At 57.2% G+C, this 26,668-nt stretch overlaps 1 protein-coding gene across 2 annotated transcripts; it reads right to left on the reverse strand.

Moving 5' to 3' along the window:
• Positions 1-1,194: 1,194 nt before the first annotated feature.
• Positions 1,195-26,578, reverse strand: RCC2 (regulator of chromosome condensation 2). 2 transcript variants are annotated; one of them, XM_059135561.1, is made up of 13 exons: positions 26,500-26,578; positions 25,018-25,306; positions 19,801-19,894; positions 16,304-16,447; positions 13,489-13,620; positions 13,042-13,130; positions 11,690-11,804; positions 9,590-9,756; positions 7,143-7,323; positions 6,794-6,899; positions 5,904-5,976; positions 4,278-4,355; positions 1,195-3,588 (listed from the first exon to the last, which is right to left on the reverse strand). In XM_059135561.1, exons 2-13 carry the CDS (start codon positions 25,297-25,299, stop codon positions 3,484-3,486), a joined length of 1,566 nt encoding a protein of 521 aa, XP_058991544.1. In that variant the 5' UTR covers positions 25,300-25,306; positions 26,500-26,578; the 3' UTR covers positions 1,195-3,483. The 2 variants fall into 2 exon arrangements, with proteins under 2 accessions (XP_058991544.1, XP_058991543.1); XM_059135560.1 differs by having other exon boundaries at positions 26,383-26,535.
• Positions 26,579-26,668: the final 90 nt, after the last annotated feature.

The raw sequence follows: 26,668 nt of genomic DNA on the forward strand, positions 1-26,668 counted from the left end.
GTGTTCCCAGTGCATTTTGGTCGCAGCTGCCTTGTTTTGAGGATGGGGAGGACAGCTGAGAATGGAAAAATGGAGGCCCTGGGACTCCTGGGGTCGGGCTGCCCCACCTGAGCAGGGATGAGGGAAGGGACAAGGCTGGACTCAAGATTCCTTCAATTCGTTTCTAGTTTAAGCCCCTCTGACATGCTGGGTCTACACGCCTGAGCACGGGGACAGCCTCCAGGCTTGGGGAAGGCGAGCAAGAAATCACCCCCTGTAGGCAACCAGCCTCTCTGGGGTCAGAGGGACAAGATACAGTAGGTGCGGGGCGGGCCAGGGTGGGGAGGGGTACCTTTGTTAACCTCAAGTGTCCGGGAGAGAAGAAATGCCCCCCCCGGGACCTGAAGTTGCCTCTTTCCACCTGTCGGCCAGCCCCTGAGCGGATGGCACAAAGATGCTACTAAGGTAAGTGCTTCTGAAGGGCCGCTCCCACTCTGCCCCTCCTGCTGGGGGTCGGGGGTGGGGAGGGGAGGCCAGTCTGAGGCCTGAGAGCAGCCAGCATCTCAGAGGTTCCGCAGTGATGGGTGTCGGGAGACTGGGGAGCGCACGTGGCCACTGGGTGGCCACTGGCCGCAGGGTTAGAGCTCAGTGGGGGAGCAGCCCGGGAGCAAAGGCTGTCAAGGCGGACACTGCTAAGTGCCTGGGGCTTCTGAGCACCCGACTGGCTCCTTGGTGCCACCTAGTGGGCAGTGCGCTGCACAACAGGCAGGGGGCGGCCCTGACCTGGAACGCCTTTGTGACCAGTGCTTAAGTGACAGGAGGGCTCGGGGATCCCCTTGGAAGTGTTGGTGGGGAATGAGGACAGACCTTTCTGGGCGCACAAGACCTACCACTGTTCCCGTACTTTTCCGTGCCTGAACGTGTGCCCTCAGAGCCCCAGTGGGCAAACCCCAACCCCCCTTTTTAGTTGGGCCAGTGAAGGGGGCCACCTCCCTGGGGGTCACAGGTTTCCAGGGAGAGCTGGGAGCTCCACTCACCTTCAACCCCAGGTTTAAGCCTAGAAACTGAACCGAGCTCCCCCGAAAGCCTTTCTCAGGGGAGCCTCGGCGTGGACAGCAGGCAGGGGCCCCTGCGGGGAGCAGAGGGAAACCCAGTTGCTCTGTGTTCTTAAGGTCTTATGCTGGTTCTACTGAAAAAGAAGCACAAAAGCCAAAACAGAGTAAACAATGATGTCGTTTATTTAAAATGTTTACTCCAAGAAATATATATATAAAAAAAAAATAAGACAAATACAGCACTAAACCAGGCACCTTCGACCAAATCACAACCTCTTCAGGTGTTCTCTCCCCTTAGCCCTGAACCCCCTCTTCCAGAGATGCTCTCCAGAGCTGGAAGGCGGGTCAGAGGCCCAGGGGGGTCGGCGCAAGGCCACTCTTTCTCTTGGAGTGCAGGACAACCCCCTAATTCCTTGTCAAGAAGGATTTCCCCCCCCTTAGGAAGTTCATCTTAAAATTCTAAGCCAAAAGGAGTGATTGTGGCGAACAGGGCCGTCTTCACCTGGAAGTTCCGAGCCTATGCTGCTCTGGTCCCTGGCAAGGAGCCCTCAAATAGGCTGGTGGCAGGTTTCAGACTGGTCCCCCGGAAGATCAGAGCCCTGCCTGTCCCAGGGCAGCTCCCGCAGAGGGGACCTTGGGGCTGCTGTGCGGGTCCAAGGGGCACATGTGCCGAAGCCCCGTTCCAGGAGAGAGACTCGTGTCCAGGAAAAAGGGTGGGTGCCCCGCGCATAAGTGAGAGCCCAAGATGGTGGCTCTAAGGGTGATTTGGACAAATTAGGTTAGTTTAGCAGAAGCTTCTCCCCTGGACTACGGACTGACACAGGACAGCAAATGAGCATGAAGTCAGACTAAACCTTAGGAAGACGCAGGCCCGCTCTCCTCGCGCAAGGCCTTGGGACTGGCGGGGCAGATCCTGTCCTGTCACACGCCCTGGAAAGGCAGACGCCGTGAGGCGCCACGGGGGACGGGCAGGGAAGAAAGCAACGACGACTCGATCATTTTTGGCATTTTAACATCGAGACAATGACAAGTGGTAACAACAGCAAAGCAAAGAATAAAAAGACCCATATTCAACTCTCCCATCCACCCACGTGTCCCACCAAATCCTAACCCCCTCTCCCCCAGAAGCACCACGGAACTAAAAAATCTATTTTAAAGCACCCAAACCCGTCCAGACCCTCTCGAAACCAAGAGCCCCAGCCAGAGCTGTCGCCTCTCCTGGGTCCAAGTGAGCGGAGGGGTCCGGGAAAGGCACCTCGTAACTCACGCAGAGCAGAGCAGCGCACCGCCGGTGACGAGCTCGGGCAGAGGGCGCGTGGCGGGAAGCGGGGTGGCAGTCACAGATTGGCGCTGACACGCGGGGAAGGGGGACTTTTCAGGAATCCCAACTATTTGGTACCACAGCCAAGCAAGGCGACCAGAGAGCTGGGGTAGCAGAACAGGACCCCGCGTCTCAGAGACCGGGCCCGTTCCAGCAGAATCCGGCGGAGGAGAGACACAGAAGCACAGAGGTGATCAAGGCTGGTACAAAAGAGCTGATCCTTCCTTGCAAGGACTCCAGAATGCACTTTTTTTTTAAACTGCTGGCTGATCAATCTCTAATGGCGAGTGCTGGCCAGACGGCTCCAGCGCGTCCTGAGAAACCTCAGAGCCGCCCGTGAACTAGACATGCTGTCCCTTCGTCTGCCCATCCCCCAAGTCCCCACTGGGTCCACAATCACCTGATTTTCATTTGGACTTCTTTTACAGCTAAAGTAGATAAAAAATGGCTAAACACAGACCCCAGAGCCCCCACCAGGGGGGAAATGGCAGATTCTAGTAAAGTTGCAGCCAAAAGGCGCCGGGGCTTACAAGCAGCCAAGGAGAGAAACAGAAGGCCAGCCTCGGCTGGTCTACAGGAAAAAGCGGGAAAGAAAGTGACCCAGATGCTTCCGAAGCAGGCGGGCGTGATTTTTGGATGGAGATCCACCACCAGCACTGTCTCTGTGCAGCCGCTGCTGGCTCCTGGAAGGGACCTTTCTTTCTGCATCAACGGGGACTCCTCTCCCAGGAAGAACCCGCTCGGATCACATGCTAGTTACGACTGGAAAGGGGTGTTCTGAGAAGTGTGTTTAGGAGCAGGAAGAAAAAGAAAAACCACTTGGAGAAAAAGAAAAAATAAAAAACCTAGGTTGCTCAGAGTTTCTGCCTCTTTTGTAGGAATGGTAAGTCAACTATGAGCAAATATTTTAATTAAACATTAAAAGAAAAAAAAAACACTTTGGAAAGCATACAGAAAAGGTAGTTGACGTTGAAATCACTTATAAAACGGAACCTCAGGGAGTCTAACAAAAATGCACCTTCGGTCAACTCTTGCTTTCTTTAAATTCCTCGTTCGACGTCCGGTCCCAGTGCACGTGGAACTGACAGCTGCCGCAGGAGGTGTGGGGCTGCGGGGGCTCCGGGAGAATCAGAGGGTCCGGGGGTTGTACTCTGGCAGTTTTTTGATCTTCTCTTTCTCAGTCTCGCTTTCATCTCGAGCGATCACCAGGGAGTGTGCGTAGCCCATGGCCACCTGGGGGAACAAATCGGGGTTGGATATGCACGGGCTCGTCGTGGAGAGCAGAGCAGACAACGGGCCACCGCTCGGCTGGCCTGGCAGCCTGGGCCAGGACCACCTCCATGCCCCTGGCTCCACGTCACCAGCGTCCACATGGGCTGACCCGTTACCAACGCCCCCGTTCCAGGCTGCCAGCAAGAAGGGCTTTGATGCCGTCAGCACACACACAGGTGCTGCCCCCGGGACCACAATCCCACCCTGTGTGGGGGTCACACACCCTGCCTGTGGGTTGACAGACAAGGGCGGGCAGGGCGGCCTGGTGGACAAAAAAGGAACCCACCCCGCGCCACCACCGGCCTCACGACCAAATAGTGTATAGTCTCAGCTGAAGATACAAAGCAGATGTGAGCGGTACCCTTGTCCCCAGGACAAATCCACCGTGGCTGGAGTGTGGCTGGGGTGGCTGGGGTGAGAACGCCTACTGAGCCTGGCCGGCCTGTCCCTGTGCCGCATCCTACGGATGCCCGTTACCCACCAAATCCTCTAGCACGATGCAGCCAAGAAGCTGCTCAGGGAGACTAGACCAGCCTCAAACAGGCGCACAAGCCCAGCAGCAGCCCAAGTGAGGCCTCGTGTGGCATGGCCTCACTTCGCCCGGCTGCCGGCGCCCTCCGCTTCTCGCCGGCCTGGAGGCCCCCGCTCACCTGCTCAGTGAAAATGCCGTCCAGCGTCTTCACCTCCTGAGCCGCGGTGGAGGACTTGGGCTTGTGGTCCCCGTAGCCCTGGCAAAGCAAACAGAGATGCAGAACTGGGGTCCTGCAGTACGGTCCAGGGAAGGGAACCACGGCAACGTGTGGCGACCCCGCTGTCCGGGAGCCTGAGCCAACGACAGCTGGCCTGGTGACAGAGGCCCGCCGTGCCGGACACGACGGCTGGCCTGGTGAATGACACTGGCCCACACAAGTGCTGCCAACGGGGACTGATTCTCAACCCAAGAAAGGGCCTGATGCTGAGCTGTCACCTGTGGAGATCTGTGTGGTCCAGGCACCTTCTGGGGGGGGGACCAGGGAGACACCATCATCGCGGACAACACTGGCGGTTCCCACACTCACTGGCAGGCCAGACTCCGAAGAGGCCCCCTCCAGGCCCCAACCCCCAGACTCCAGGACACCAGAGGCAGCAGGCTCGGCTCGAAGACCGTTCCCAGAGCGTGGCGCAGACAGGGCGGGGATGGGGGCTTCTCCAGCCGGCAGACCCCACCCCTCCCAGCTCCATCTGCCACCAGATGCTTCCTCACCCCTTTCCGTGCAGGGAGTGCTTCCTCCCAGGCGCCCTGCCGTCTCCTCCTCGCCCCTGGGACGCTGCCCCAAAGTCCCTCTCCCTCCCCTCTGGTTTCTAAATTGGTCCTCGGAATCTCTCTCTGACAGGCCCTAGAAAACACCTTCCTCTCTCTGAGAAGGAGCCATAAAAACCGGGCCAGGTTCTGTCTCCTGATTTCAAGGTTGCAGCCAGGGCCACCTCAGGGGGCTGGAATGTCTGCTGCCCGGGGGCCCCCGTGGACCCCCAAAGTCGGCACAGAACACCGAGGACAAGGCCACCAAGTCCCGGAGATGGCTCAAGGGACCAAGACGCCCTCCCTTCCCTCCTCTCCATCACCCCTCAGCTCCCACCCACAAGCGAGGCGGGAAGGGAAACAGACCGCCTTCCCCACAGGAAATAACAAAGAGGCTGAGGATCATCGCAGCTAGAACGGGCAGAGCGCCAGCGGGCTCCACAGCCAAGCTGTTCCCGACCAAGAAATTGAAAGTTAAAGACTCATCAGGCACCAGAACTGAAGAATCAGACAGTTGGTTGGGGAAGGCCAAGTGTGGGCGAGAAACCGAGGGCTAGGGGCTCTCACCAGTCAGGCAACGCAGAGGAAAGGCATGCAATGCACACTGTCACTTCCTTAGGAAGGGCGAGAGCACCGTGTCCCCAGGTGACCCAAAAGGCCGGCCCCGTGGCGCTCCGCTCTGGGCAGCAGCAGACACTACTACTCGGTGCCCACCACCCTGGCGGACATGACCCCTCCTGGAGGGGAGCTGGGAAAGCGCCCCCTTCCACGCCCCCGCACACCTCAGCGGTGCTGACAAGACCACGGGAACAGGGATCGTCAACCTCCCTGTCCCCGTGAATGCACAGACTCAGACCCCTGAAAGCCAATGAGACCCGAAGACGAAGGAGCGTCTCGCCTCCCGGCAGACACCCATTTGCCTCCTGCCCGTTTTCCGGAGGCGGCCCCAGAGAGCCCGGACTGGGTCCCACCCTGGCCACACCGGCCTCCCGCTTACCAGCTCCCCAAAGGTGGGCGATGGGCCCCAGCTGATGGTGCTCTCGTCGGCGGCCACGATGATGCTGCTCTTCCTACAAACGGGGTGGGGGGGGTGTCACCAGCGCAGCCACAACCCGGACCCCGCCGACATCTCCCACAGGCTGGGACATGCAGCACTAAGATCAAGTCCATCCCACTCTGAACCCTGCACGGCTCGCACTTGCCACAACACGTGCCCGGCCAACAGGCTTCTCTGAACCCCTCACCGGTATCCCGTGCAGGCCCCTGACCCCCAGACCGTCCCACCAAGAAAAGAGGTCATTAAGTCAGGACGGAGAGCTCATGACAGAGGGTGGAATGCAACCAAAAATAACGTGTTCGGGGCCGGATGTTTGGGAGTTTAAAGCCACAGGTCCCTCCCCCAGCGACACCGTCCTGCTCCAACCCCCCCAGCAACCTGGCAGCTGATTAATATTAACAAACTCCTCACCAAGTGCTAGAAAGCTCAACAGGTGTCTTTAAAATCAACTGAAAAGCACTGGCTTCAGGACAATCTCTCCTTCCCAGCAAACAAGAGTCACTAAAATCCTACCATTATGTGGAGCTAAAATCATTTTAACCTGCTAGATGAGCAGAGCCCACCAAGCCTCTGGAGAACGGAAACTGTCAAGACGCCCTTCTTTCTGCAAAGGCGGGAAGACAAGCCACAACCTGTCCCAGGACCTACCAACCCCTCTTGCCCCGAACAGTACCTCCCCTCCTGAGTCCTACTGTGTCTGATGCCCTGAAGGAGGGAGTGGGGCGGGGACACAGAAGAGCCTCTCAAGGGAAGAGGCGCCCTCTCTGGGGTGTCCACCAGGCCCAGGAAGGGGACAGATGTCCCGCTCCCCAGCAGCCTTGGCCACATACCCACAAGCCAGGCTCCGGATTCGCCAGCCACAGAGGTCCTGCACGGCCTTTGGGTACATGGTGGATTCGCGGGACGTGTTGGTGGCCCCCCAGAAGAACAGCCCACCTGGGGGAAAGACAGACACATTCCCACTGTGACCACATGTGCCAAGATCCGAATTCTCCTCAACAAGAAAGGCAAGATGCCGCACGCTGGGGACAGCAGAGGAACATTCTGTCCGAAAGAACGCCGGGGTTTCGGTCTGGGAACGCAAAGGACTCCGTGGCTCCCCACCCACGGAGTACTCATCTGCCGGGGAGGCTCACTACCCCCGCCCCCCGCCTGAGGCTCCGATGGGGAAGCACTAACCCACTTCACTGACGGCGAAGGAGCAGGTGTAGCCAGCGTAGATCTGGGACGCCCCGCGCCCGGGGAAGTCGAACAGCTTCACCAGGCGAGGGACCATCTCATCCTTCTGCTCGGCATGGCCCAGGCGCCCGTAGCCACCAAAGCCCCAGGAGAAGACACGCTTCTGAGAGTCCAGGACCAGCTGCGGGCAGAGAGAACACAAAGTGTGGGACGGAACCCCACAGGAGGGGACAGGAGGCGCCATCGCGTTGCTGCAGAGGACAGCAGAGCACAACGTAAAAGGCAGAAATGCTGCAGCTAAGCTGAGCCTCCCCCAAGGCAGGGGACGCAAGGGCACTTCTTCTTTCCCTCCGCTGCAGGCCCTACTTTCTGTCCTCGAGTACTCCCTCAAGTCACAAGTGTCCCCTGGTTCCGCATCAGAAGCAAGAGCCTGAGTCCCCAGCGGGCAGGTCAGTGCTCTGGTCTCCCCATCACAGCGCAGACGGTGCTGCAGGAGGAACGGACGGAAGGCCTGCGGGGGTCTTCTCCGTGCACGGGGGACCTCCGTGTGGTCACAAGGACCAAAAACAATTTCAAACTGATCTTCAGGGCACCCGCGTGGCTCAGGTAAGCATCAGACTCTGGATCTCAGGACTCTAAGTTCAAGCCCCACGCTGGGGGTGGAGCCCTATTTAAATAGAACAAAACAGGGGCGCCTGGGTGGCTCAGTGGGTTAAGCCGCTGCCTTCGGCTCAGGTCATGATCTCAGGGTCCTGGGATTGAGTCCCGCATCCGGCTCTCTGCTCAGCAGGGAGCCTGCTTCCCTCTCTCTCTCTCTGTCTGCCTCTCCATCTACTTGTGATTTCTCTCTGTCAAATAAATAAATAAAATTACAATAAATAAATAAATAAATAAATAGAACAAAACAAAAATCGTCCATCACAGCCTCCTCACTGTCCAGCATTTGAACGGTGTGAACGTATAACCTAGTACAACCACGTGACATGAGGAGGCCCGTACAAGATCGACCTTTGCTTCCCCAGACCGCACTGGACGGAAGAGAACCACAGAGTTCAGACTCCAGAGGACCGACATCTCCTAGTCCACATCACTGAGGACTACACAGGGAGGATTCTAGGGATGAAGCCATGCCTGAGGTTACACGCCAGTCAGCTGCACACCAGCAGACCAGCGTGGTCTCTGGACTCCCAGCCCAGTGCTCTTTCAAGAGAAGAAAGCCAACTTTGACTCACAGGCATGCTCGGGCAGAATAACTGTAAAAAGGCAACAAAGATAAACAGACACAAATACGGGGTCACCCAGCTGGGTCAGTCTGCGGAGCATGCGACTCTTGATCTCGGGGTGGCGAGTTCAAGCCCCCAGGTTGGCTGTGGAGACAACTTCAAAATAAAATCTTATAAAAACAAAATCAGGGGGCGCCTGGGTGGCTCAGTGGGTTAAGCCGCTGCCTTCGGCTCAGGTCATGATCTCAGGGTCCTGGGATCGAGGCCCGCATCGGGCTCTCTGCTCAGCAGGGAGTCTGCTTCCCTCTCTCTCTCTCTGCCTGCCTCTACATCTACTTGTGATTTCTCTCTGTCAAATAAATAAATAAAATCTTTAAAAAAAAAAAAACAAAATCAGGGGTGCCTGGGTGGCTCAGTGGGTTAAGCCACTGCCTTCGGCTCAGGTCATGATCTCAGGGTCCTGGGATCGAGGCCCGCATCGGGCTCTCTGCTCAGCAGGGAGCCTTCTTCCCCCTCTCTGCCTGCCTCTCTGCCTACTTGTAATCTCTGTCAAATAAATAAATAAAATCTTAAAAAACAAAACAAAACAAAACAAAATCAGGGGCGCCTGGGTGGCTCAGTCATTGAGCATCTGCCTTCGGCTCGGGTCATGATCCCAGGATTCTGAGATCGAGCCCCGCACCGGGCTCCCTGCTCGGCGGGAAGCCTGCTTCCCCTCATCCACTCCGCCTGCCTATGTTCTCTCTCTCACTGTCTCTGTCAAATCAACAAAATCTTATAAAAACAAAACAAAACTCGACAGTACGCAGACAGAAAACAGTACGGCCATCTATCCAAAGTGACCTTTAAGGGAACAGCCCTCACAGCTAAAAACCATTCAACACCCTCCACATGGGGGACCGACTACAGACCCAGAAGAGGTCCTGTGGTGCTCTGGTAGACAAAAGCCATCCCAGAGAGACACTTGCAGTTAAGATTCTGACCCCAAACGTCTGTCCTTCGGCTGCGCCTCCAGAAACGGTTAGAAAAACTGCGAACAGAAGTGCTACGCGCTGTGGCCAAGCGCGCGGCACACAGCCGCGGGAAGAGGTCAGGCCATCGAGGGCCTCTGGGGTCAGTTCCCGGCCAGAGCAGGGTGTTGGGACGCTGGAACATGCACACCACCTTCTCCGCAGAGGTGACAGTCGGGAAGCAGAGGAAAAGCCAGAAACCCTCAAGCCTTACCGTGTGGTTAGCGCCGCAGGCCACATCCCGTACGACCACATTGGGGACTGGCAAAATCTGGCCGTCTTTCGTCTTCTCGATGAAGATGGCCACTCGCCGGGGCACCAGCTCGCAGTCGTACTCTATCCGCTGCGCCCTGGCGATGAACTTGCCGTCTGAGTTGTGTCCTGGGGCGACAGAGCCAGCAGTCAGCGGCGGCCGACAGCACGGGCCCCAACCTGGCCCATCAGGGCCTCACGGGACATTTCTGTCAACTAACATGACACCTTCCCGCCTGGGGCACAACCCAGTCAGTACCATGGAATCGAATGTGACAATGAAGCCAATCACTTTTAAGAAATGAACAGGACAGAACAGCAAACACCCAAGGTTACTCTCCCCCAAAAAGGATGTTGCTTTGTAAGACATCATCAAGCGCGCCTCTAGTGTTTCCATCAGTCTGTAACACCGACCACATGTCTACCAACGAGCCGTGATCACAGAAGCCAAAGACCACAGATTCAAAGGAATGGCCCACCAAGTGTGGTCTCACTCGACCCCTGCATGCTCCAAGAACAAACAGAAAAAGTTCAACACACAATCCCTAGACTTGAGTTTTTAGGACTTCCTAATAACCTAAATATACCATTACGGCAGTTAAAATACAGTTAATGGCACACGCCCATCTCTGCCTTGCCTGACCCAGTAAAATGCGTCATGGTGGGGGGAGGGGGGAGACAGGCACGTGTGCTGGGGACACACTTCTCCAAGGTTACATTTGTATGTTCTAATTCTAAAAGGAAAGGAACCTCTCTGGATTTGGACAATGAGATTCAAAGTGGGTTTCAGAGAAAGCTGACAAGTAGGGCTGATTCCACAGACACACGTAAAGCCTGTATCTCAAACTATCGTTAAGAAAGCACAGACCGGGCACCCCAAAGTCTGGATTCAGCACTTGGGAGTGCGTGGCACACGGTCCCTGCTCCAGGACAAGCCACGGTCATCACTGCCAAGGTCACGGAGTTCTCCCCCTAGGAAAATCCACCCGCCGGTCTGCAAATCCGGGGCAGCCAGAGGCCACGGGGGAGCCACACACACTTCCAGAAGGAGACTGGAAACACGCTTCCGGTGTTCTGCCCGGGCTTGGGGATGGCACCGGGGCCTGTGGCCATGGAAACGGTTTCTCCAACAGTCTCTGGCAGCTCCCTGGCAACCAACACTGCATGTGCGTAAGGGGCTGTTCGTTCTTATTCACTTCTGACTCGAGGTATATTTAGTTTCACAAAGTCACTGTTCCCTGAAGTCTAAGGCCAGCGCGATGCTCCTTGTTCTATTTATACCGTCTTCCATCTGCCTGCTCTTAATGACGTGGGGACCCGGCAACCCAGATACGGGGGCCGTGGGGATCCGGAGTGGCATGCAGCTGAGGCGCCAGCAGAGGGCGCCCACTCCTCACCTCCTACTCGCCAGGGGCTGGGCTGTGGGAAGACGCCAGAAGGGGGGGAAAAAAACAACAAAAAAAACACACTTTGGTGTCAGATGGGAAAGAAAATGGAGACCTTGTAAAACCAGGATCGAGAGACGTTTTCCACTTACTAGGAACTGCTTTCTGAGCTTTCCCTTTCTACTCAATCAGACAGACATGAATGTTTTTCTGAAGGCGTACGCTCCGTTCAGGGACAGAAACGGGGAAGGGGCCGGACTCCGGTGGGTGGGGGGAGTCGCCCAGCCCCAGGTCCGCAGGACAACCTTCCCCTCGGGTAACATTCTCGCTTCCAAAAAAGGCGAACTCAAACATGAAACCAATGACAGTGGTTTGATTTTTCTTTCTTAAAAACTCTGAGATCCTTTTACATATAAATGAATTCCCCCTCCCAGAAAAAAGAATCCTTTGTCAGAATCCCGGCCTGACTTGCTCATTAAGGCCAACCCGTTGTGGATGCTCCACCACCCTGTGTCTTAGGACGGGCCGTCCCACTAAACGGGAGACCCACTTAACGGATCAAAGCTATTATCTGCGATCAATTACCCACATTTCCAACATGCGTGTGCAGACCCACACTGACTTCTGGTTCCAGATAGGCAGTTAGATTACAGAGCTTTTAAAAAACGTTTCCATACCCAGCTGACCATATTCAGGGCACCCAAAGGAATAGAGGTTCCCTTTGCAGTCCATTATCATACTGAATTCTGCCCCACAGGCCATTTTGGTAATTGGTTGACCGTTGTACATGATCTGAAAAGACAAGACAGCAGACTCTCAGACTTTGTTTTAAAAGACAGAAAAAAAGCCTCCCCCTCTCTGCAGGTCGGTGTGAAACAATTAGATTGCCAAGGAAACTGAAAGGACCCAGGAATTCTGAAGGCTAAAACCCAGAGTGTCCATGAAGAAACACTCTTGGGATGCCCACCTTCCCGGCAGAGTCGAATCCCAAGGTAGGGCACATGGTGGGCCCAGCCCCGCGTTCCCCAAAATGCCCGACGCTGCGCCCAGGCAGCATGGACCTCGGCCAAGCAGCCCAAGGTCGAAGGGGGCAGGAGGGGGGCAGAGACTAGCCCACACATAACCCATAAAACTTACCTAGTCACTAGCAAGCAGTTCAGCCTCAACCTGGAAGAGGGCAGCTTTCTCCCGTGCTCCTTGCCCTCTAGAAACACTAGCCCAACTAGCCCTTACAGATGGTGTGGACAAGAGATATAACCGTTCAAAGCTAGGAAGTAAGCCAGCCAAGGCCCTGAGGAACTCGGCATGGGCTCTGGGGACACGAGTCAGACAGGACCTGGAAGCCATGCTCTTATCACACCCAACAAGCCCTGAGCCCTGGGCCCAGCCCGTGGTTCCCACCTTCCTCTAGAAACCGTCACTTCCTCCTCAGTGCAAATGACAGATACAGCAGGGACATTTCCAAAATCCTTCAAACCACAGGTAGCCTTGCCCACAGTCTCATTCTCAGACCAGGCAATGGGACCCCCCGCCGTCCCCCTCCAGCCACTCGTCACTCACTAGCACGTGGTCTTGCCGGACATCAGCAGTCGCTGTTAGGTGGGATCCCCACCTCTCTGACGGGAGCACATGCTCCTCAGGAACAAAAGACTGCCCAACTCCCAGCTGGGTGCTGTAAGCCCCCGGCGGGTAGCCGCACACAAGGTCAGAACTCAGAGTATTTACAGAGAAAGTCGAATCGCATGCATCCAACTATTCTCACTTTCTCTGGAACAGAACAGGCTTAAAACAAGGCCGCTGGAGCTAATTCGTTCAAGGAGAGAGAACAGTTTTCAGGAGGCTTTCCGACCACAGGCACCTAAAAGGTGCGCTTTAAAGACTACAACATGCGAATTCCACTCCGAGAATCTAGACCGTCTCTGCAAGGCATTGACTGAACTACAGGGAGCGGTGCTTGTCCTCAGCTTGGACAGTCAAGCACAAAAGCAAAGAGAAACAAGAGGCCGGGTGCCAGGAGAGGGCGCAGCACCTGTGCGGGGCTCGGGACAGCGTCTGTCTGGTTGCCGAGGCCGAGCTGGCCCATCTTGTTCTCTCCGAACGCAAGCACGGAGCCCGTCTCTGGAAGGAAAGAACAGTATCACAAAAGGAAAAAGAACATTGAGGGTTCTAAACCCGATTTGGGATCAAAGGCTCCCAAACCATCACAGATAGCTCCTCAGGCAGAGTGCGAGGGAGACCAGGCAGAGGACGTGGGGCGGGCAGCTCGGAGCAGAAGACCCTGGAGGCCCTGGCCTCTGGGCCCGCCGTCTGATGCCCACAGGTGGGAGAGGCCATCAGCGGCTCCGAGAAGCACCCTCCGGGGCTCTCCAGGCCCCATTCCCATCCTTGCCGACAGCTAGAGGCGACTCCACCCCCGTGCCCAGGGTGGACTATGTGGCCGGCTGCCCGGATGCCGAAGAAACCAGCCGTTCCTCACCCGTCAACGCCAAGGTGTGGTTCCGTCCACATGCCGCAGACACAATCACTTCATGGCTCAGACCCTCAATGAGTTTGGGGGCTTCTACCCTCTTGGTGTCACCGTGTCCCAGCTGCCCCTTCTCATTGCGACCTGCAGATCAAGAGCAAGATACAGTAGGAAGCAGAGAGTGTGGCCGGGCCGGAGAGTAGTGTTCTGGGAAAGGCAGACACACCTGGGTCCCCCTGAAGGCGCCCTCCACAAACAACAGCCGAGGAGGCAGCAGAGAGCACCCCACTCCCTGTCCACAGCCAACCTCCCAAGCACCTCGAGAGGCGCCGGGTGTACAGGGCAAGTACACAGTATCGTCCCCAGAGACGGTTCCACAGGCCACCGCCACCTTCTTCACTTGCTCTGACCTGCTTTTCTGGGACAGCAGCTGGAACCCAGCCGGGAACACGTCCGTGGCTCTACCCCCAAGGGAGAGACCCCCAAGGCCCGGGGGTCCTGCACGAGCTGGGGAGCACGTGGAACTCCCAGCTCTCACTCCCCCTGCCAGACAACAATTCCCTCGCTCCCTTCCCGAGATGGACTTTAAGAGAGGAACCATTTTTGACACCTGCCTCACACAGGTCAGTCACCTCGGTGCCCTGGGTGTCTTCCATGGACCACAGGGTTCATTCCTACTTGTCATTTCTTTCATTTTACCTGCCCTGGAAACAACACCCACAGAGCACAGCCAAGCCCACCACCTGTGTGGACAGCCCTCCACAGGACCCGCACAGGCCGTGTGCCTCGAGACACAGACCTTCTGGCAAGATCCTTGGGCCCCACAGCAGACAGGGTAAGCAGGGTGCGCAGAGAGGAACCCCTTCACCCCCTGGTTTTCAACACCAGCTACCACAGTCCTCAAACCAAAGAGCTCAAAGGGCCCCACACAGGTCCCCCAGCCAAGAGAAACACCACACAACAGGAAGCAAACCTACCCGGGAGCTTTCACAGGGCCAAAAAGTCAGGGCATCTGGGGGCAGGAGGAGGAAGCAGTTCCCACCCTCCCTGACAATGGCCTTCTAACCTTCCACCATGAGAAACACAGAGGGCAGAGCCACAAGGACAAGGACCAAGCATCCTGATGGCTGCAGAGGCAGACATCAGCTTCTACCGGGAGCTGTCCAAATTCACCGGCAAAGGCATGGTTTCTTGGGCCCTCAAGAGGCCTGAGTGGCTGACACGTGTGGACCCCTCGAGAGTGACATGCTGTAGCACTGAAGCTTCCGAACACCAGCCTGGGCTGTTTCAAGCAGCTAACCATGGCACCAGGACGTGTCCTCTCCCTGCCGCACCCCCAGATCTGCTCATGGGGCACAGGTCTTTGCTCGGGCGCTGGGCCAAGTGCACGACCCCTGCACCACCCCTTGCCCACAGGGCCAGCACAAGGCCCATTTTTAGAAGCACCACGTAAGTGCAATTCAGTAACGAGATCAGAAAGAAGGTGTTTCAAGTTCGGAGCTCTGACAGACTGCTGTGTTCAGCGCTGGAACACTAGGCAGGACGGGTGTGCTTTGGGGGAAGGACACACCTCCGCGCCAGTCGGGGAGAAGGAAAACCGTGGTGGCAATGTCAGCATGTCATCAAGAGACTACAAAGTTTAAATTTGGGCCAGACACACTTGTTAGTTTTTTTTTTTTTTCCCAACAGCATTACAAAATTAGCAGAGTGCAGCGAAGACAACAGATGTTAATATATTTGGACTTTGGTACAGCAGCTCATGAAATTGCAAAAAACAGTTCAAACAGACCGAAATAAAAAAGCAGTCATATGGACTAAAAACTAGCCAAAGGCCCAGAAACAAAGGGCGGGGACAAGTGCCAACCTAGCCAGCTGCAGGAAGAGACCAGGGGCTACCAAAGGGTGTGCGGCTAAACGGAGCCTTCCTCAGGACCTGCATCAACAACGTGGAAGGAAAAAAACGGGCAGCAGTGCATGGGCGCCCCGTGGAGGGGATGCTGGAGCAGGAGATGACCAAGGGCAAGGACACCGCCTCCCAGGGACCTGGGCCAGGGGGTCCAACAGCAGGAGACCAATTCCACTCAGAAAAAAGTAAACTCAACTGACGAGAAATCTAAAAAGAAACAGGAACCAAGCAACCAAACCTGCAGACGGGCGAGATCCCCAGAATCAGAGGGACAGGACTGCAGTGACACGGCGGCTGATGCCATGACGTGGCCGATGGCATTTAAAGTGGCAAGAACAGAGGTCTTACGTCAACACTGTGCCACAAAGCAAGAAGGGGGGCCTGTCTGCCCTGGGGACAGCGTGTCTAAAATAGGAATTCAGTTCTAGGTGCCTCGGGATCACAAAGATCCAGATTCCGTCAGAACATTCAGGAAAAAGGAGGATCAAGAGAGAGAGAGAGGACTCAGGGCGCCTGGGTGGCTCTGTTAGTTGAACGTCTACCTTCAGCTCAGGTCATGATCCCGGGATGCTGGGATCGAGTCCCGCTTTGGGGGGTGAGGTGGGGGGGTGGTCCCTGCTCAATGGGAAGCCAGCCAGGTTCGCCCCCTCCCCCACCCCTCCCCCACTTGTGTGCTAATAAATAAAATCTTTCCCCCCTAAAAAAGGATTCAAAAAGTTCAGTAGCTATGTACAAGCAAATGGTGGCTGAAGGGTGCAGGAAGGGGCACACTTTCAGAGAATGGGCAAGACCAGCTGGAAATTAGGGAGAAGAAATACCACTGCAAAAAAGCTGCCCTTCCAGGCAGACAGAGAAGGAAGTCAGCCCCATGAGGAAGCCCACCCCACCTCCATGAGGCACGCCCCCCGACCCCCGACTTACCCCAGCTCCACAGCTTCCCTTCCGTGGTGATGAGGAGGCTGTGGGCAGCGCACGAACCCGAGACCACGGTCCGCACCCGGACCCCCGACAGGCAGCCATATCTATGGGGCCCCCACAAATTCTGACCGAGATTGCGGTAGGCAGCTGAAAGGGAAGAATGCAAATCAAACACCCACAGTGACCAAGGGGCAGAAAGCACCCCAAGAAAGGGTACTAGTCACAAAGTGTCTGCCCTCCTACCACACAGGACCCCCCGGGTGCTGCAATAAGCCTGGCCTGGGGGGGGGGGGGGGCTGCCCAAGAAGAAAGTCTGCAACTGCTACAGAATGACTGCCTTTACCACCCGCGCCACACCCCCCACCCAACCCCCTTCACCCAACACCCCCCCCACCCCCGCTCTATCCCCAACCAGCAGGGACTGCAGACCCTTGGGCATAGGCTGCTGAGCACACCCACGTGCAAGCAGTGGAAAAGGCGGCCCCTCCCTCCTGCTAGGGGCCCAACCCAGGAAAGCTGGCGGTGGGCTCAGTATCTCCTTCCCCACACCCCTTCTCACCTTCCCTGGCCTGCCCTTCCCCCACCTTGGCCTTGCCCTTACAGCCAGAGGCTCCTTTCCAAGTGGAGTCTGAAGGTCCCCATTCTCCTCAGAACCACCTGCCCTGCCTGGCACATCTACCAGGTCCCGTGCGGGGGGCCTAGCTGACACCCCTCCCCTGCCACACAGTTTCCTCCTTTGCCAGGGGTCCCACTGCAGTGGCCAAGTCGTGGCCCCATACTTTGTCGTGCAGTACCCCCCCCCCGAGTGCCCTTCCCTGTCCCTGCTTGTTCTTCGAACGTGACAAACACCCCTCCTTTGGGAAGCCCTCCACGCCCCCATCCTCCTCTTCCAGCTCACGGCTCCCTGCTCACCATGAGGCCGATCCCAGCACTCAAGCCTACTGAACTCACGACCTTCCAGGCCCTACCAAGCCCAGGGCCTCACTAAAGCCCCCAAAGAAGCACTCAACAATGGAGGGTTTGTGGGCAGGAAAAACAAAGCCGCCTCCTTCAAAACTTGCCCTCCGCCCCATCCACAGACAGGGCATGGCCAGTGTTTTGTGTAGTATTTTCAACTGGGGCTCTTGAGGACAGAGACACGAGCCACATGTGTAGGCCTGTAGTGACCGTTATGAAATGCTAGTGGCTGCCACAACAACCGTGTCACATTAATCTGGATGTCGGAGCTGATGAAGAGGATGATTAATTGGACTCCACGGGAAAAGCATCAGTGAGACTCTTTGAGGCCTGCCCTGCCCGCGCCCCACCAGCAGAGGGCGCCAGGTGCGTCCTCCTTCAGTTACAGGCCAGGGAACTCTGCCTGCACTTGGCACCCCAGACACACTGCAACGGGCCCCCCGACCGAGCTCTCCCCAAAGGTGGAAGACAACCCGGCAATTTCCTGGGAAAGAGCACACCAAATATGACAGCCTTCGCAGGATCTGCGGTAGTCTGTTTACCACGAAGGTGAAAAAGGACAGTGGCAGGACTGACCCGTGTCATCTCTGGGAACAAACACACTGCACACAGGGACACCCTGGAGGAACAGCTGTACCACGGCGGACCCAGCTTGGAGCGGACCCGTCTCACAGGTGGCTGGATGCCCTGCTTTGCTGAAGCCTCTTCCCTATGGCACCTCCAGGAAGATCAATGCCCAAGATGCTGAGGGCCCGAGGGGTAGGATTTGTCCCCACCTCCGAGGACCCCCATTCAAGTGATCCAAGTCAAATCCAGTGCCCAGCAGCAGTGGCGGCTCCTCGGGCAGCCTGGCGGTCTGGGGAGGGAGCATAAGCCACCGTGTCACGTTGTCAACGACGTGGCCATCATGCCAACACCAGAGGCTTTGCCACAGTGGGCACTGGGGGGCTGGCCGACTCCCTGGCCAGGGTATGAGGAGACTGGAAAGGGCCAGCACAGGAGGACTCCTCCTCCTCTTTGGCTTGCACCAGTGGGACAATAAATACCCCCCCTTTCCCTAGAGTCTCCCGGCCAGGTCAGGGAAGACCCAAAGATACTTTAAAGTACTTAGAAGAATGTTGGTTAATTACATAAAACTTCACTTGAAGGGAGACCAACCAGAGAAGCAAAGGTTGGAACGGGAGAAGACAAAAAGGCACTCTTGAAATGCACCCAGAACGCCTATAACTAGGGCATGAGAGTGGATTTTAAACCACAGGGCAGTTTCCCTTCTTCTGGACCTCCCTAGGGTGTGGGGAGCCTGGCCTGGCCTCAGTGCACCCCACCCTCTGTCCACAGGAGATGGCCCATACTCTGCGCTTGCCTTCCTCTGCAATTTACTTCCCCACTTGGGGCCCAAGTGTGTAACTGTGAGCGGGCCACTCACTGGAAAAGCAGCTCAGAGACCCAATGCAGCACCCACCGGGGCTGGCAGGGAGATAGCAGCCGTCACACCCCCAGAGGGGCTTCCCGGACACCAGCTCCAGCGCAGACCCGGTCCGTCTCCAGACGGACCCCTGGCGCTTCTGGAAGTCCTGCTGCCTTCATGGAACACGATGATGTTCTCTGCCGGGCTTGAGGCACCAGGGAGTGTCCATGTGCAAATATTTGCTCGCTGGGCAATGTCGGAAAGTACTTTGGGAATCTTTCCAAATGAAATCAAGAAGCCATAAAACGTGGCAATGGGCCAGCTTCACTTCTCTCGGTTGGCCCATATCCTCATGAGGAGAGATACCGGTTTTCTAAAAGCTACTGGGCACCAAAAGCTACTTCTTGGGGCTCTTCTGCTCTCTCCACTGCACACACTGCCACCCACTCTGTCTGAGCAGTTCCTGCAACAAACTGGCAGCGTGCGAAGGACCGTGGACTCTTCCATAACGTCTAACAAGCTGGACGTGTGACATGTGACAAACGTCTTGGACATTCTGACATGCCACGGGACCAGCCTCTTCAAGATCATCAAAGTAACGGACGTGAGGAGGGGGATGGGAAGAAGGCGCCCATGTTCTTTTTGATGTTTATACTTTTCCTGTTTAATCCTAAATGGAACTGGGTTTTTAAAACACAGCGTTGTGAGGGGCGCCTGGGTGGCTCAGTCGGTTCAGTGTCAGATCCTTGGTTTCCGCTCACGTCATGACCTCACAGTCATGGGACTGAAACCCGTGTCCAGCTCTGTGCTCAGCATGGAGTCTGCTTTGAAGTCTCCCCCTCTCCCTCCTGCACGCCCGCTGCGCTCTCTCTCTCAAAATACATAAATAAAATCTTAAAACAACAACAACACAGAACAGTGAAATGAGACACTGGCACAAGACCTGGGTTCAAGTCCTGCCCTCTCCCTGGAGAGGCTGTGTGACCTTAAGCAAGTTGCTTGGCCTCTCTGAACAGTCTGCTGATGCAGAGCGCACCTACCTGGCGAGGACTCACAGGAACCACACGGGACACCTAGCACACAGGGAAGCACTCGACAAACAGCTTCACACAGTTTTGGAAACCGGGTCTCATACCTTGCTGTTTAGGCACTTCTTTTCGACCAATCAAGTCCCAGTTGGTTGCCCCAAAAATCAAAAGCTGGCCTTTGCACTTAGACCCTTCTAGTTTCTACAAAGAAAAGACAGGGAGAAGGGGAAAAAAAAAAAAAGATTAGCTTGCAATGCTGCTTCCAGCTGGGCAGTCTGTCGACCAACATCCAGAAACAAAAGAAAAACCGTCATTCATTACTCACGCCTCCCCCTGCTGTGTCCCGCAGGGTGGATGGAGGCCCAAGGTGGTCACCACCTCATCAGGGTGTGGAATCCCAAACCTGCCCGCGGCAGCTCATTTTTGAGGCCCAGGCTGATCTCTATCTGTTGATTTCTCTTGGAAGTACCTTTTGCAAAACACTAAAAAAAAAATCAGCTACAGGTATGTTTCCCTCCACCCTGCGCACTGCCTATAGCGGTATTTCCAAGAGGCCTGGCGGGGCGCACTGGGGGTCTTAAAGCAGCTGACCTTGGGGCCAGCAGGGCGCCGCACATGAACTACAAGCCTCAGGAGCCCTGCATCACCCGACTTCAGACCATCCTTCCTCTGCATGGGGCCTACTGTGCCTAACACCTTTCTGGTTGGGGGGGGGGGGGGAGGAATGATAACACATCATCAGAGCACCATGTGACAGGAGAGACCCCAGCCGGGACTGTCCTCAGGCCGTCCTGGCTGCGGCCTGGGAGCCGGGGGAGCAGCGGTGAGTGGGGACAGGGAGGCTCCGGGGAAGAGACCGTGTTCACAGCCCCAGGACCCTGGAGTACAGCGCCTCAGCCTCCCCCACACAGAGCAGTGCTAGGACCACACACCACGGGCCAGTCCAGGAGGACACGCCACTGTCCCATTTGGGGTGACCCTCATGAGGATATTCTCAGCAGTGTGCTGCGTTTCTGAAATGTCCAAACACACTTTCTAAAGCTGATCAGCAGGCAGAGACTCGCTTCTGAGCCACGCACCCACACCCACCTCCTCTCTGACGTGAGCCTTGACCTCGCCACCCCAGGACACTGAAGAGAATGGTTTCCTCCTGCTTGCAGAACTGCTCTCAATGAAAGAAAGCCACCTGGCCCCCGTCTATGTCTAGACAGTGCCTGCCCCAGCGGGATGCTCGGTGACACAGTGCATGCGTTCTGAAGAGGAACACATCCCCAGGGGGACACTTCATGGCCCAGACCCGAAGTCACCAGCACCCCACGGAACAGGTCCTGCCATGCGCATCCACGTTTACGTGGCTGAAGGAAGACGGTCCCTGTACAGGGCACGTCCCGCAGACAGTCCGTGAAGGGGAAGCCGACAGCCAGGAACAGAGGAGGACCTCACCACATGTAAATTATTTAGAGAAAGACCTTAATGGGAGGACAGTTCCCACCCCACGTACCCACCGACTCAGATTACTTGAATGGGAGCCTAGTTTCCTTCGGTTATCTCCCCTTCTTTGTTTAGCTGGCGGCCCTGGCTGGAACATTCTACAGATCTACCACAGAGGACAAACAGCAGCCAGTGGGTTCTGTCAAGTTCCCCAAGGAAGCAGCAGCCCTGGGTCTCTGCCCAGGCCCCCAGCCGGCCCTCCATGGCTCCTCAGGTCTGCACGGAGAGGGCAGGAGACGCCCCCTGGGGGCACGATGTGACCATGAAACCAGGACGTGGAGAGGCACCGGCCAGAGCAGCAGCTCGCAGGCCTGCAGGTCCCTTGGACTTCGAGAGCTCCTGCAATGGCCCCAGGGAAGGAGCGGGTGTCCCCTGTGACCTGAGGCAGCAAGGGCCTGTGGGTACTGCGCTCCCAAGCCAGCTGCGCGCTTCTCCAAGACTCCTCGACCCTCCTGATACAAGGCTTGTGGCGAGCTTCGAACATGGAGTCCATCCAGGCACCGCGGTCGGATTCCTCCAAAGAGAGACTATTCTCTTTCTCAGGTTTTCATGTCCTGGGCCTTCTGTCCTCACCCATCAGATGAAACTAATAAACTAAACTTCATGCCATGATCCGCACAGCTGTTTGCCATAGGTCACCTACTTTATTTCTCCCTAATGGGATTCTTACCTTTACCTTCTAGGAAAAAAAAATTCAAGGAACAGAACTCCCAACACCCTTAAATCACAGCCAGTGCTCCTCTTGCTCACAGACCTGAGCTGGCCCGCCAAGTGCGGAGATCCCGATGTCTGCTGGCTCCACCTGTCGGGGCTGAGGGCTGGAGGCCCTGTGGTGGTGAAGCAAGGCCTAAAGTCTCCCCAAGAGGAGGAGGAATTTCATTCCACCTGCTGCTCCCAACACCCCAGGCACAAAAGCTGGTCCGAGATGAATGGCCGCAGCAGAAAAACGCACGGGGGCGCTTCTTCAATCAACAAAACAGGCTTTCTGGTCAAAGCGATTTCTGAATTACTGCCCAAGTGCAAAGAGCACGTTAATGAGGCTGAGAGCCCACCTTTTAATGTATACCCTTTTAAAAAACCGCTACTCTCCGCAGCGGGAAGGCCGCTCAGAGAAATGCCAGCGACAAATCCCCTAACAGGCTATCGTCAGCTAGAACAGACTTCAAGCTCGCTTTCTGGCCCTATGTGTTTGGCCCTTGCAGATGGGACAGACATGTCTGGAGCCCACACGACCTCGGCACCCCAACACTGAAGAAACCACCAAGACCCGCACAGGTGGTGACACTCCCGTTTTCCAGAACTCTGCTAAGGCAGCCTGTGTCACCTCCAGGGTCACGGAGCTCACACATCACCCACCCCAGACCACTGCAAAACGCTCATCTGACAACACTACACAGAAGTCCGGGAGAGAGCATTTCCCAAGACTGAAATCCTAAGAATGTTCTACAAAAATACACATTTACTCAAGGCAACCCTGCTCCTCAACGCTAGCTATCTACCTGGGTTCACCTTTAACAAGCCCCGACTTCAGCTCAGAGTCCAGACCGCTCCCGGTAGCCGCTGTCGCACATACACCTCCTTCAAGTGGCCCTCCACAGTGGGGAGGCTTGCAAAATTCTCCCTCAAAAGCCTCTCCAGAAACAAGCTAGGGACAGCGGACAGCCTGGGGCGTGCCTGCTTGGCAGGAGCAGGGCTGATGCTGCCCTCGGAAGCCAGGAACCTGGGGTCAGGCAGGGGACCCACCCGGGACCCAGGCATGTGGGAAAGCAGCGGAGCAGCACAGGCCTGGTCTGGACTCTGGACCAAACTCAAAAGATGCTAAGGAAGAACTGAAAACGTCCGCTGAGCACTGTGCACAAGGCATCTGGACGCTCAGGCTCCTGGATGTGCTCGCTAGTCCAAAGAAAACCACGCTACTGCTTGTTTTTTAAGGAAGGTTCATACAGATTTGTCTACACATAACCAAAATGGACCAAGAACACGAATCGTAGATACAAGGCAAATGCGAACTGCAAGGCAAGGCTGGGTCAGTCTACTCCTGGGAAACAGAGAAATCTCTAGGAAAGACTAAGAAAGTGCCTTCCCATCAGACAAGCCAGCCACGGGCAGTGCTGCTGGAGAGCCGGGTGTCCCTCTCTCTCTGGGACTGCATGCCTGGGTGAGCCTCAGCACTGGGGTAAGTAAGATCTCTTCCCTCACTTCGGGGAAAGAAAACTTGCTGCTCCAAAACGCTGATTTAGAGAGTCCTGCCGCTGACAGGCGCTTACGCACAGAACACAGCAGAGTTAGAGCCCCACTGGCCATTCTGCTCGCTTCCCTCCTAACACACAAGGACTGGCAGGGCGACCGGCTGGTGTCCCAAACGGAGAATTACATCTGTCAAAGGATAACCGTTGCTGTGCTCCAGTTTCTCCACTCCAGCCAGTTCCTGGCACTGTCCTGCTCCCAGACCCTAGGTGAAGCCCTTTCAGTGACACCGGCTCTCCTCCACCATCTGACACTCTGACCCTTTCAACAGGAGGGCAATTATGAAGCATCATCACATGAATGCTTTGCACAGGGATTACCGACATCATCAGAAGACACCTGAACCCATGTGGAAGTCATGCGGAGGCAGGACCTTAAGCTCCGTGCCTCAGTTTCCTCATCAGTAGAGCAGATGAAGAAATGCGTTCTTTCTAACCATTTAAACACTGAACACCTCTGGGGGAAAGCACTCTGGTACTGCTGAGCCTCAAACCCTATGGGGACAGAAAAGGGCCTCTCCCGAATGCCTACACCCTAAATGGATGTTCTTACTCGTCTGGGGCCATCTGAAATCTCTCCTCAACACACGTCCCACACAAAGCCGGTGGGTTTGGAGGATCGCGGACCTCAGCCTAAGATGCCCGGCTCTACCCAAGGTTCCGCAGGCACCAGGAGTTGAGCTGGTCACGACCTCAATTAAATTCTGCAGGCCCAACTCTAACGAGCGAAGTGAGGCCCGCACAGAGGATGGGAGATGCTTCTTCCCCGGTGGGGGATGCGGAGGGGGGTACACGGAGCCAGCACGGAGCACCCGCGCCCTGGCACTGCGAGCGGCGAACAAAGCCCCAACACCTCGCCGCCCCGGGGGCTTCCCGACCTCAGGGGGAGGGCTCTCCGGAGCATGCGCCCTCGCACCCCGCCCCGGCGCCGGCCGCCCCCGCCTCCCCGGCGGCGCGAGACGGCGCAGGGCCGCATGGGGCATGCGCGGCGGCCGCCAAGCCCCGCCCCCCCGGAGCGCCGGAGCCGAGGCGGCGGGAACCTCAAAGCCCCGGTGCAAACCGCTGCTCCCCGCAGCGTCCTGGCGGCCCCCTCCCCCGGCGGCGCCCCGGCAGCGCAACGGCCGCTGGGAGGGAGAAAAGGCCCGGGGGCGGCGAGGGCACCGGGCGCCGCGGCCCGCAGTCAGCGCGCGCGCGCGCGCGTCCCCTCCTCCGGCCCGAGACAACTTGCAAAAGTCTCCCTTCCCGGGGCGGGAGGGGGAGGGGAGGCGGAGGGAGTCGGCTCGCGCGGCGCCGGGGGCGGGGCCATGACCCCCTCGCGCGGGCGGGCGGGCGCGGGCTCCGGCCGCCCCTCCCCCGGCGGGGGGCCCGGGGCGCGCGCCCCAACGGCCAACGGCCGCGCGGGCGGGGGCGACGGGGTCGGCTAGGCCGCGGCCCGCCCCCGCCCCGGCCCGCGCCCTTTTGTTGTGCGGCGGCGGCAGCGATGATTCAGCCCGCGGCCTGCGCCGGCCCTGCCGCCCCCGGCCAGGACGCGCAGTGACGCGCCGCGGCCCCGGCACCCCCCCCCCGACCCCCAGGCCCCGCACTCACGACGCGCTCCTTGGTGTGCTCGGGCTCGGTGATGATCACGGCTGCGCCGCCCGCCTTGGTCGCCGCCGGCCGCGCCGCGCGCTTGCCCCCACCGGGGGCCCCGTCGAGCTCCAGGCCGTCCTCATCGCCGCTGCTGCCGCCGCCGCTGCTGCTACTGCAGCGCTCGGGCCGCTCGCGCTTCCTGCCGGCCGGGCCGCCGCGCTTCCTGGGCCCAGCGCGGGCCGTGCCGTTGCCCGAGCTCGGCTCCTCCCAGGCCGCCGCCGCCGCCTTCTTCCTGGGCATGGTCGCGCTGGAGGAGACACGGGGCAGCGGCGCACAATGGACGAGTTATAAACTGCGCGGGGGGAGGGGAGCGCAGCCGAGCCACCGGCCTCCACTTCCTCCCCTGCCCTCCCCAAAGTGGCGGCCGCGGGGTGGGCGGAGAGGGGGCGAGTCGGGAGGAAATCGCGCCCCTCCCGGGCCTCGGCGCGCCTTCTCCGGGGAATCCCGCACGGGAGCCCAGGTCTCCGACTGCAATCCGCTTAGGGAAATAAAAAAATGGAGACCCCCCCCCCCCACCGGCCCATCCTCAAGTTAGGTTTGCCTACAACGCACCACTATTGCAGCCTGATCCCCAAAAAAGTAAAGGGAAAGAAAAAGGAGCCTCTGATCCCCTAGCTTCTAATTAGAGAAGGCTCCGGGACACTTAAAAGATCGCCCTCTGAAAGGGCTCCCCCCTCCCTGTCCGCCCCACCTGCTGCTTTTGTCTCCGCGCCCCCCTCCCCGAGCCCCCTCAATTAAATGCAATTCTCTCTGCCGCCCCCCATCCCCTCCCCAAGCCCCGAATTCCGCGCCAGCCTGGGGGTTCCGACCTCTGGCTCTAATTAGCCTAATCCCTCGGGGTGGGCAGCCCCAGTCGAAAGGGGGGCGAATGAAGCCGGCCCCCAGCCCCAAACACCTGCTCGCACAGACACGAAAAATAAAAACTTTAATGGTGCCCAACTCTACCCGCCCCTCCCCGAACGTGTGGCCCAGCCGGTCCCTCGGATCCCGGCTGCGAAGTGCCCCGCTCCGCCGCTACTTCTTTCCCCTAGCGTCCCTGCGCTTTTCGCCCTTTTTTTTTTTTTTTTTTTATTGATTTTGAACAATGGGATCTCTGTCTGTCTCCGATTAAACCACGTGGATCCGCCTTCCTTCCCCTTTTTATTCATTCAATTCCCCCAACCCCCCTTCCTTAGGGTTGTTGTTTTTGGGTTTTGGTTTTTTTTTTTTTACCTTTTCTCCTTTAAAAAAAAAAAAAAAAAAGAGGGGGGGTTAAAAAAAAAAAAAAAAACTTTCTCAGATCCCGCAAACTGAACATTGTCGATTTTGATTTTCAGTCCCTACCTGGTTGGAGTGATGAGAAACCGGAGAGAAAACGGAAGAGGAGCAGCTAAGAGATGAACCAGAGGGCTTTTTTTCCCCCCGCACCCCCGGCCCAGACCAGGGCTCCAGCCCACTCACCAGATACACTTAAAATGTAAATACGAGCTTCCAGAACAAATGCTACAACACAAAACAGAAACACATGTGCTGCCGGGCGGCAAGCGAGCGCGCGACGGAGCGGGCGGCTGGGAGCCCGGGGAGCGCGCGCCCCCTGCCGGCCGGCGGACCCCGCGGCGGCCCGGCCCCG

The sequence above is a fragment of the Mustela lutreola genome, chromosome 10 (genome assembly GCF_030435805.1).
Source record: "Mustela lutreola isolate mMusLut2 chromosome 10, mMusLut2.pri, whole genome shotgun sequence".
NCBI lineage: Eukaryota > Metazoa > Chordata > Mammalia > Carnivora > Mustelidae > Mustela > Mustela lutreola.

Coding starts and splice junctions, on each gene's coding strand:
- RCC2 (XM_059135561.1), bottom strand. CDS start 25,299: ATGCCCAGGAAGAAGGCGGCGGCGGCGGCCTGGGAGGAGCCGAGCTCG. Junction 13,621..16,303: donor AGGGAAGCTGTGGAGCTGGG/GTAAGTCGGGGG, acceptor CTTGATCTGCAG/GTCGCAATGAGAAGGGGCAG. Junction 6,900..7,142: donor CTTCGCCGTCAGTGAAGTGG/GTTAGTGCTTCC, acceptor TCTTTCCCCCAG/GTGGGCTGTTCTTCTGGGGG.